At 31.2% G+C, this 11,485-nt stretch overlaps 3 protein-coding genes across 4 annotated transcripts; 1 reads left to right on the top strand and 2 right to left on the bottom strand.

Moving 5' to 3' along the window:
- Positions 1-7: 7 nt before the first annotated feature.
- Positions 8-1,708, bottom strand: LOC120207672 (bifunctional riboflavin biosynthesis protein RIBA 1, chloroplastic-like). 2 transcript variants are annotated; one of them, XM_039207101.1, is made up of 3 exons: positions 1,614-1,708; positions 233-251; positions 8-202 (listed from the first exon to the last, which is right to left on the bottom strand). In XM_039207101.1, the coding sequence occupies exons 1-3, from the start codon at positions 1,664-1,666 to the stop codon at positions 44-46; spliced, it is 231 nt and encodes a 76-aa protein (XP_039063032.1). In that variant the 5' UTR covers positions 1,667-1,708; the 3' UTR covers positions 8-43. The 2 variants fall into 2 exon arrangements, with proteins under 2 accessions (XP_039063032.1, XP_039063033.1); XM_039207102.1 differs by having other exon boundaries at positions 8-198; positions 229-251; positions 1,614-1,693.
- Positions 1,709-5,773: 4,065 nt separating this feature from the next.
- LOC120207671 (dicarboxylate transporter 2.1, chloroplastic-like) lies at positions 5,774-6,659 on the top strand. The gene is made up of 2 exons (XM_039207100.1): positions 5,774-6,282; positions 6,472-6,659. Exons 1-2 carry the CDS (start codon positions 5,868-5,870, stop codon positions 6,585-6,587), a joined length of 531 nt encoding a protein of 176 aa, XP_039063031.1. The 5' UTR covers positions 5,774-5,867; the 3' UTR covers positions 6,588-6,659.
- Positions 6,660-7,506: 847 nt separating this feature from the next.
- Positions 7,507-9,610, bottom strand: LOC120207669 (14-3-3 protein 6-like). Its single transcript, XM_039207097.1, has 4 exons — positions 9,060-9,610; positions 8,276-8,398; positions 7,980-8,096; positions 7,507-7,867 (listed from the first exon to the last, which is right to left on the bottom strand). The coding sequence occupies exons 1-4, from the start codon at positions 9,543-9,545 to the stop codon at positions 7,808-7,810; spliced, it is 786 nt and encodes a 261-aa protein (XP_039063028.1). The 5' UTR covers positions 9,546-9,610; the 3' UTR covers positions 7,507-7,807.
- Positions 9,611-11,485: the final 1,875 nt, after the last annotated feature.

Raw genomic sequence — 11,485 nt, 5'->3', positions numbered from 1 at the left:
ATGGAGAAGTCTCTACTGCAAGAGTTCCAAATGTCATTGCTTCTTATTGTGCTTCAATCCCTACTGATTTATCTTGGAAGAGACTGCCATTTGTTGAAGCATCCTTGCCATTGGAATAAGACAGAACATTGCCTTCTCCAGATACAAGTGCAGCTCTAGTTTTGACACCACTTATAAAAACAAAGGATGATCCATTAAAGAAAAGATTTGTGCTCTGTAAGCCATTAAAGAATTTGGAACTTTTGGATGCCCTGTAAGGAAAGAAAGGTCACTATGAATTCCACACAATTCAGTTGTAAAGAAAATTATAAAGATTGCACAGCAACATTAACAAGGCGTTAAATATCAATTGATATGGGTATGTCTGTGGACAAAATCTCGCAAAATCTATTCTTAGAACAAAGCTGATAACTTCAGGAAGAAATCAATCAGACTTAGAACCCTCTAAATGCATCCAAAAAAAGCACCATACAAATAGTATGTAGATATAACTGTAATGATCTGACAATTGCTTACCAAATTAATCACATGCTAAACTGCAAAAGAAACAAACAAGCCTTGGATAGGCTATACTTTTGTGTGGCTAGCTAAAGTTGAACCTTTATGTTACTTTCTAGTTCTAACCGTTCTGATCAGTAAACACGTATACATTCCATCATTCAAATAAATAACTATAAAACCACCACACTGCTTTCCGGACTAGTCTACTTCTTGATGCAAAGACAATACATTCGGTCAAAATGGCCAATGGTTTTAAGTTAATAGGTAACAATCTCCGGTAAGAACCAACTAATAGTGGGGACTAGATCCCACAATTAAAAAGTAAGGTATGGAGTTTCTTGTGGATTTATATGAATCTAGGCTCTCAATCCTAACAGCTAGAATTCAGGTGTGGTTCCCCAGAGATCCTATCCGTCGAACTCTCAGTTGAACAACCCATGCGGTGACATTGATATTGCAACTGCTTGAAGTTACAAAATAAATATTAAATAAATAAATAAAACTAGTGCAAAGCAAATCTGCAGCTCTAATGGTATTATATTGTTCAAAGCTAAATAAAGCTACACAAAAACCAACCCGCATAAACACCAAAACCATGAAACTGCAAAAACTGCAACTCACGGTGGACTAATATGTACCTAATTGTAAGTTATAGGACTTAGATCCCACATCAGACTAATATATACCTTCATTAATATAGGACTTAGATCATACATTAGAAAGTATGGGATTTGCTTAGAAATTTATATGCACCTAGGTTCTCATGGCCTAAGAGCTAATTTTTGGGTGTGTGATTCTCCAAATTCTCATATCACCGGCCGTTCCAAATGCCAAGCCTTGGGCTGTTTAAAGAAAAAGTCAACGACCGATGAAAATAAAAGTCCAAGACTAAATCCAAGATAAACACAGCGTCCGTATAAGATCGAAACCGGAACAATTAACCATAACAACTTGAAATTTGATTAGAAAGCCGAATAGAAGGAAATGGTGTTGGAACAAAAGAGATGCCAAATAAAACACAAAAGAAAATCTAAGTTAAACGAAAGGATTGTTACATGAAAAATATATGAAATTTAGATGCAAATTACAAAGAATCGGAGAAGAGATCTTACTGAAGACGAGAAAGACTTGCAGTTGAAGGAGAAGAAACGTTGAAAGAAGCCATTAGCAGCTACAGATGTAATGGGAGGGGATATTGGGATTTGAAATTTCTTTTTTGGCTGCATTTTTGTGTTATATGTATACATATTTATAGAGTCAGATGGGAAGGAAGCAAAATGGAAGAAGGCAAAGGTAATTCTCGAAGCGGCGGCGAATTGAAGTTGTTTTATTACTTAATCGCGGGTGAGCTACCAGCTTGACCGGTTTGATGGCTTTCACTTTTATTACATGTAATTTGATACAAGAAGGCCTGATATAAAAAAAATTCTAAAACTATATCGTTTTTTCTAATTAGTATCTAAAATTTTTTCGATCAATTTTAATGTATAAAGTTATAAATTTTAACATTTTAAGTATCTTGTCTATAACCATCATTAAAATATATCAACACATGTATCATTTATATAATTTGAAAAATTTTATTTTTTAAAAATAAAAATATTATTAAAATATTTTTTTTAAATAAAAATATTATTAAAATTTTTAAAAAAATCCCCCACCCACTTGTTTTCCAATTTTTCATTCCCAAACAGCCGACTAAACAGCTAACCAAATGCCACTGCCAGTCATTTATCGCGAACTATCATAGTCAAATCTCATCAATGGAAGAGAAAAGGTTAAAGGAGTCGCCTCTTCAATGTCGTTCGACCTATCGTTTTTATCTAGTGTCGACCCTCTCACTAATGTGAAGTCCCCTCCACAAAGTCCAGGAGCCCCTTTAACGGAATCTGGGAGCAATCATCGGCGGCTTAGAAAATGGGATAGAGATTTGGGGATTTTTTGTAAGAGATAGAGATTTAGAGTTTTTTTTTTAATTTTAAAAAGTTTAGGATTTTTTTATGAAAAATAATATTTTAAGTTTTTTATTAAAAATAAATTTTTCAAAAAAAATATAAAAGATACACGTGTTACTTAACGAACTTTTTTAGTGATTACTATAATTTGGCCACCTAAAATACTAACGTTTATAATGTTAGACACCTGGATGGATGGATGGATTAAAAAATAGACACCAAAATAGAAACATTGTATAATTTAATCACTTAATTTTTATGTTAAGCCTCGGAAGAAATAACCAACTTGATCCACATACCAGTATGTTTTGAATTCATTGTAAATGAATAAATTGAATTATTAGAATAGATATTATAATGGTTTTTATAATATTTATTTAAATTAATCTATTAATAAATTGAATACCAATAATTAAAAATAAAAGTACAAATATTTTAATTATACTAATTTAATTCTTATACTTTATTAATTGTATTAATATTATCTTTTGACCAGTAAGATCCTTGTTGATCATTTTGATGTTGATATGATGGTTAGTTATATTATCATGACAATTCAAATGATCTAGAGTGTTAACGTGGTAATATAATAGAAGGACTTAATGTACTTTTTAATTGTGTTTGAATGTATGATTGATGATTATAAAAAGATTTAGGGTTTATTTTATCTTTAAATAAGAAAAATTAAGAAATTATTTTTTAAAATTAAAAAGATAAAACTATTAATAATTTATAAACACTTTTAATTTTAATAATTTATAATTTTACAATTTTTATAATTTTATTTATTTATTTTTTTGAAAATTTTAATAATATTTTAATTTTAATTTTTTTTGGAAAATTAATATTTTATTAAATTCTCAACTTTTTTTTCTTAAATATTAAATATTTTTTTATAAAAATAATCATGTCTTGTTCAACTGAACAATCAATTAGATCTCTTTAACATATCTTTATATATATGTGTGTGTGTGAATTATGACGTTGATATTGTGGATTATTACATCAAAACAATCAATTCTCATATTAATATAGTAACAATCAACAAATGAACGCCAAATGGGTTGTTGATTCTTTAAATGGAGAACGAACGAAATAGCGTTTTTATGAGCGACTGCACCCAACTCATACGAGAAGGTTGGTCAGACACACATTAAGAGAAGGGAGCAAATGTACAGACTGCTTGGCTTTCGACCAAGAAGAATAACTCATTATTTTGGCCGATCTCCCTCATTTTCTATGGCCATTGTTTTTAGTTAATGCCGGGGAAGGCTGTCCTAAGACTCTGATTCTGTAAATATAGTCTTATGTACTGAAAAGAAAAAGTAACAATCCACAATATAATTGGTATAATTATATATTATTATTATATTTAAAATATATAAAATTATCTCTTAATTTATATATTATTACATTTTTACTAAATAAAAAATAAATGTGAAAAAACTAATTAACGAATGCCAAAGCTGCTGACAACTGATGGAGCACGAGGAGTTAGTCTTTTTCTATTAACCACACCACAATGCATGCCACTATCAATTAAGGTGCTGTCTGGACCATAATAAAATGCTAAATCTATGACAATCCTCCAACGGGTGATCGTAAAAATTTATATAAAAAGATTTTAACATTTTACAAATTATATTAAAAATTTAGAAATAGATAATTAATAAAAAACATTATAATAATTTAAAATTATTAAAGAGACAATTACCCTTCAATACTCATTTCTAACAACTGATAAAATCTAACTTAATTTCATAAAAGAGGAAGTGCTAGAATTTCTTTAATTTAAAATTTGATATTATAAATAAAATAAATTTTAATAAAAATATTTACATTACTTTTTTTTATCATGTAGTAGCTATCAAATTTATACTAATAAAGTCCTCTAGAGATATCATACCTTCTTTGGAATCACTCTTTGTCGGGATCATTTTCTGAAACTCATATTCCTCAATATTTGATGTGGTTTTTGATAGAGTCAAATATGATAGTTGACAATACATATGCACAGTCTACCAACTTAATAAATACAAGATGATCCTAGGTCCAACCATCCTACAATTAATATTTATACCCAGCGAATAACTGAAAGAATCTTTTCTTCTCTTTTCCACCCTCACTCAGATCAAGAACAACATTATCTACCACATCATATTTCTCTTTTTTCTCTTATAATGATATACCAATGTATTAGTGTGACATACAACTCCCCGTCTAAACTAAAAGAGATGAACAATGAACAATTGACACGATTCATTTATTCTCCATCAACAATTTTATAATATCTAATTAAAATTAATTAATCAAAATTAAATATCGACAAATAAATTAAACTAATAATTTGATGAATGTGAAGTAAATAAATATTTGAGGATAAAATTGAAGCGTAAGGGCATCCATTTATAAAACAACTCAGGCAGCAGGCAGCCAATATTTTGATTTTCCTCGACTTTTACCCAAGACCAGTGAGCATTGGAAAGAAAAAGGGTCAGCTTCCATTTCTAGAAGCTGCCGCCACACGAAACTTGGGAGGTTTGATTGGACATGTTGATTGGGTCTCCATCGTACATTAATTTTTTTTATTAATAAAATTTATTTCTATATATCCATGTTCCTACGAAATAGTTAACCGTGGCTATTATGATGTACAGTCAAAAGAAGATTATTTTCATCTGTAACAACATATAAGGACAAATATTTTTTACTCATTTCTTTTCTAAGAAAAATGTTGTCAAAACAACCTATGTTGATTTCACATCATAACTAATCATCATCAAATTTCTCATTATTAACATCACTATGGACATGTTGTTTATTAGCACAAAACATATCCCTTAAATATCCTAATATTTACAAGATTACGGGATATAATCTTTTCTCGTCTGTATAAAATAGTGATCACTTTTTAATTGGTTAACTATTGTTTTGTACCGTGGCATGAATATATTTTAATAAAAGCACAGGATTTCATAAATAAAATCACACGCATAATTCAGTTAGAAGAATAAAAATATAAATTTCAGTAATTGTAATCAACTCTTAATTTGATACATCTTTTCATCAAACCATTTTCTGTTTTGACTGTTGAAAAATTAATATACGAATGTCTTAGCTTAGAAATATAAAATCAAGTTGTCGAATGAAAAACACCTACAGTCAAACCCTTATAACTTAATAATGTTAGAATCGCATTATTTCATTAATTATTAATTAATCCATAAAACATATACATAGTATTGACTAATAGAGTGATATTCATGTAAAATGTAACTAATTAAATATAATACATACTCCTAAAAAACAAAGTTTGCTTTGGTAACATATAATTTATTACTTTTCTGATTTGTTGATGTTTTCTAAACCATATACAGAGAGAAACTTGGAATTCCAAGCGTTGAGGCTGCAATGATTGGTTTGTCAATACTCCTTTTGCTAGGCGTGCTTGACTGGAATGACTGCTTAAGTGAAAAATCAGCCTGGGATACATTGGCTTGGTTTGCCGTTTTGGTAGGCATGGCTGGCCAATTGACAAACCTTGGGATAGTGAGCTGGATGTCTGGTTGTGTAGCTCAGTTCCTTCAATTTTTCTCTTTGATCTGGCCGGTTGCATTTGGTGTTCTTCAGGCATCTTACTTTTTTATCCATTACCTATTTGCATGTCAAACCCGTCATGTAGGTGCATTATACTCTGCTTTTCTTGCCATGCACTTGGCAGCTGGAGTGCCCGGTATATTAGCAGCGCTGGCTCTTGCTTATAACACCAATCTTTTTGGTGCCATAACTCATTATAGCAGTGGTCAGGCCGCCGTTTACTATGGAGGTGAGTGTTTTTTTTTCCTCACTTTATTTTGTGTACACCTGCATATGAGGACCGTGCCTTTTACATTCAAAGCCTGTTTTTATCTGCAATTGTTATTGCTTAGTAAACCAACATCTTAATAGAGTGTCTGTCTATACTCGGATTTGCCTCGGGTAACTGATGAATTATTTTGGTTTTTCTTTTCGACAGCCGGATATGTAGACCTGTCTGATGTATTCAAAATGGGATTTGTAATGGCTTTTATTAATGCCATCGTCTGGGTGGTTGTTGGAAGCTTATGGTGGAAATTTTTGGGTCTCTTCTGATTTAATTACTCCATTCTTCCCTGTTGTAAGAAGCCATATTTTTGGGGACAAATTGAGTTCAATTTGAATTTACTTGCAAAGAACCCTTGTCTATTTTTTTATCTGCTCTATTTTAATGTTGGTTAAACATTTCCTCAGGTTTATTTGATTCAAATCCATATATCATCCGTGTTCATGCTTCAGACAAGATCGATTCTCTTTTAACAATGTCGGCTTAAATTCAAGTACTCTCCTAGACCTTGAGAGTGCAAATCATTGCATTTTCTAAGAATCATCGGCCTCGAGAATTACAGATAACATGGAACAATATTATTCCTTTGCCTTTAGTCAATTGTTGATGGGGGAGGTAGAATACGCACAATGAACATTACTAGGATTGGGACCAATTGCAAACTTTGTTTCCCCAATGGTGTAAGTCAACTTAGTAATTTTTTAATCATAAAATTCCAAATAATATAATTAACAAATCATAGTTGAGGCCGCACTACAAACGGTTCTGCCAGACATCAGGTCTTGTGTGGTCGACAACTGGTTTAGGCCATTATAGTCAAACTTACCCATGCCATGGGAATCTTATTCCTAACCAATTGAAAATATATATATTACTTTTTCACATTGACTGGTCCCCATTCTTAACAATTAGGTATTGATTTTAAAATCAAATCATACATCAAATACCGAGTTAAAATACAAAATTTGACCAAAACAAATGTTGTTAGTATCCGGTAAGTGTTAAAAACTATAAGAATCCAATTTCCTGAGATGAGCATATAAGCTTAAAGCAAGCTAGATGAAGCCAAATACGTATATATCAAAGGGAAGGAAGGACAAAGGGAATAAAGAGATGCAAGCATGATCAATATGGTAAAAAAACAACAACAACAAAGCTACATAAAATATCAAACGGAGAATTCAAAGGAAGCAAGCATATTCCAAACCTTCAGCTTAGGAAATTTCTCAAATCATCAGCTCCCTTATTGTCAACAAAACAATTAAACAAAGTGTGCATATAAACTCACAGTAATTAGAAAGCCAGAAAAGCTTCAACTTGGAACAGATAACCAGTGAACTACTAAGAAACTTTCACGAGTACTTCCAAGGTTCATAAAATGAGGCCTGATCTACTAAAAACGAGTAATGGAAGGCAACAGTAGGACCAAGCGACTTCTCCACACAAAAACAACCAGAGAAGTGAAATACTACCGTGAAGATTAGCTACTTCATCCTTGTTTCTCCTCATCATGTTTGGGAGCTTCTTTGATCTCATCTGTCCCATCATCCTAAAATACATAAAAGAATATTATTAGTTAACAAAAAATAATTACAAAATAAAGTATACAAAAGGAAAAATATAAAGGTCAAAAAGAAGAAAAAAAAACTGCGGGGTCTGACCTGCATATCCGAGGTCCACAAAGTGAGGTTATCACGGAGAAGTTGCATTATCAAAGTGCTGTCCTTGTATGAATCCTCTCCAAGAGTATCCAGCTCTGCGATGGCTTCATCGAAAGCCTGAGGAAAGAAACAAAAGATGTTGACTAACATAACTTGAAAACAAGTTAATGGCACTCCAAAGTCCAAAGGAAGAACCAAACAAGGATTTGTAATACTCATACCACAAAGCACGCCAACGTTTTCAAGTAAAATGAATATAAAGACTAAACTAAAATTCCAAATTCTCGTTATCCTACCTGTTTCGCAAGAGTGCAAGCACGATCCGGAGAGTTCAAGATCTCATAGTAGAAGACGGAAAAGTTCAAAGCCAATCCTAATCGGATAGGATGAGTTGAGGCCAGCTCAGCAGTCGCAATGTCCTAAAAAGAAAACAGAACAAAAAGATACAGCTAACACAGACAAAGGAGCCGAAATTATGGACAAAACAAGTAGTCATAATCACTTTGGCAAAGGTAAAGATATTCTATTCAGATGTAAAAGAGTGAAAATGCGAATAATAATAATAATAATAATAATAATATCATCAGATCCAACTGATTGCAAACTTTAAAGAAAAGAGATAGCAGTCAAAAGGTCTCCATAAACATGAATAGCATCGATTTGTGACCTGACAAGAAAAAGGCAAAAATAAAACAGAGCAGTTAATAGTATTTTTGCCCTGTGGTAATTGAACGAACATGAACCACCAAAATGATTTTGAATTTTAGATCGACGAGGTAAGCAAAGAGGTAACCTTTGATCAGTAGATATAATCATATAAACACAAATTATCTTGGCTTTAACAAGAAACTCAGCTATGCACACCACACAATTTATATGGTACTTTATATGCTTCTTTCTCGTATATTTAAATATGTTTTTGATGTTTTAAATTGTAAGCTTCGTTGATTTTATAGGATCTTTCTTGTACAACACCAAGAAGAATTTTAATTTTTAATTTGAGTCAAACCCTAGAAATAAAGCAAATAAAGGCAAAGAAATGCACAAGATCGAAAAAGAAATAATGAAAGAACCACAAACCTGAGCAGATTTATAGGCAGTGAGCGTGTTCTCAGCAGCCGCTTTCCGGTCATCGCCAGTCTTGAACTCAGCCAAGTACCTGTGGTAATCTCCCTTCATCTTCAGGTAAAATACCTTGGAATCACCGGTCCCAGCGGCCGGAACGAGCTTCTCCTCGAGGAGCTTCAAGATTCCGGCGCAAATCTCGGACAATTCGGCCTCGATCTTGGCCCTGTACTCACGGATGACGGAGACGTGGTCGGTGTTGCCACGTCCTTCCTCCTTCTGCTCGATGGAGGAGATGATCCGCCAGGAGGCACGGCGAGCGCCGATCACGTTCTTGTAGGCGACGGAGAGGAGGTTCCGCTCCTCGACGGTGAGTTCGTCGGGGGCGGGTACGGCGGAGACGACGTTCTCCATGAACTTGACCATCTCCTCGTAGCGCTCGGCTTGCTCGGCGAGCTTCGCCAGGTAGACGTTTTCGTCACGTGCGGAAGGCGTGGCCATGGTTTTTTTGGTTCAGAGATTTTGGATCAAAAAATGGAAATGAAAAGATTTGAGAGCTCTGTTCAGTTGCGGAGAAATAAGAGTCGGCTTTTGGATGAAAACCAAAGGCACTTTATTGGAATTTTATGGTATAAAATAAAATAATATATAATTTAAAATAGTTAATTTCATATACAGTAATATCTGTATAAATTAATAATATCGATATTACATAATTTTATTAATTTAATTAAATATTAATTAATCGATAAATTATTAACTTAATAATTTAAAGAAATTTTTTTCCCGATTCAACCAACTTACATTATTCTTCATGACATGAATTCATTGAATGTTTTTTCAAACAAAACTGAAAATGATATAATGCATCCAATTACGTGAAAGGAAACACTTATAGCAATAACAATTCTTTACATTTTTTGTTGCAATACCGAAATTTTTGGATGCAGTATGGAAAGCTAGAGATGAAATAAAATTAGATTTAAATTTTAAGAAGAACAAAAAAAAACAATAGAATCATATTTTATTAAATTGTCCTAGTTATATTTGTAATTTTATAGAATTATTAATTTATAATATTAAAGGAATAATAAATTTATATGATTTTTTAAAAAAAGTTATTATCTTATTAATTTATTGAAATTATTAATTTAGACCTTGACCTAAGTCGATGACAAGAAAAATTATTATTTTAGAGAAATTGTTAATTCATCGAATATTAATTTCCAGAAATTATACATTACTATCTTCAAGTTATGACTTATAACTTAAGTCCATCCTAAGTTTAAATTTATTAAAAAGTAATTTTCTTAAATTTCCATGGCATTGCCCTTTTTCTATGAACATGTTAGATATAATTGTTAATACGAGAGTCACATATATGAATATAATGACGGAACTCAACATTATTTATTGAATATATACTTTTTTTTAAAATGTATATATCTTTATACTTTTATTAGTGTAAATTATATATCAAAATATCATATTAATAAAAAATATATAAATCTTTAAAATTCATATATTCGTATAATAATTTTAAAAATATAGATAATGACGTTTTCTAGAATTATATCTACATTTTGTTATTGGAGATAAAAATTTATGAACCCACATAATAGATATACGTATTTAAAATAATATCATAAATATAAATAAAAGTTAACTCTTTTTTGTATTTTCATTTATTTAAAAACAAAACAATAGGAAAAAAAAAAGATGAACTCTTTTTAATAACTGATACCTAAGTAGTTTTTAGATTTTAAAGTCGTATATACAATTTTTTTAGAATAACTAAATTTGATAACTTAGTATATACTTTTTGAGGGATTAATTTAAGATTTTAATATTTTGCATGTATATAAATACATAGAACTGGTGTTACGAGGAGGAATTAGAGGGTGGTATTCCGTTATGCACGTCGTGGTTGATAACTTGACAAAACTAGTTTGGAATTTTTGTCCGGCGAGTAAAATTTGATTCGATTTGAAAAATCAATTTTTTTTATTCGACTCGACTTGAAAAAACTCGACTCGACTAGAAAACTTTTTAAGTTCAAATCGAGTTGTATTTTACAACTCGAATAACTCGAAATTTTTAGTAATTAGTATATTGATTTTCAAGTTTGAGTCGAATTATGAGTTGAGTCCCTCGACTTTGTATGTAAATTACATATGAAAAAAATATATATATTGTATATAGTTATAAAATAACATTTAAATTTGAATAAAATAATATCATAATATTGTAAATGTTTTCAATTAAATTTAAATAGAAACTCGAAAAATTACTCGACTCAAAAAAATTTCAAGTCAACTTCGAGTTATAGAATATGACTTGTCAACTCGAATAACTCGAAATTTTTTGACTGGACTCGACTCAATCGGACACTCACTCCTACTCCTACTCCTACTCCTACTCCTACATACTAGTGTTCAAAC

Source organism: Hibiscus syriacus, unplaced genomic scaffold, assembly GCF_006381635.1.
Source record: "Hibiscus syriacus cultivar Baekdansim isolate YM2019G1 unplaced genomic scaffold, ASM638163v2 tig00015125_pilon, whole genome shotgun sequence".
NCBI lineage: Eukaryota > Viridiplantae > Streptophyta > Magnoliopsida > Malvales > Malvaceae > Hibiscus > Hibiscus syriacus.
This window is presented reverse-complemented; position numbering and strand designations above follow the sequence as displayed.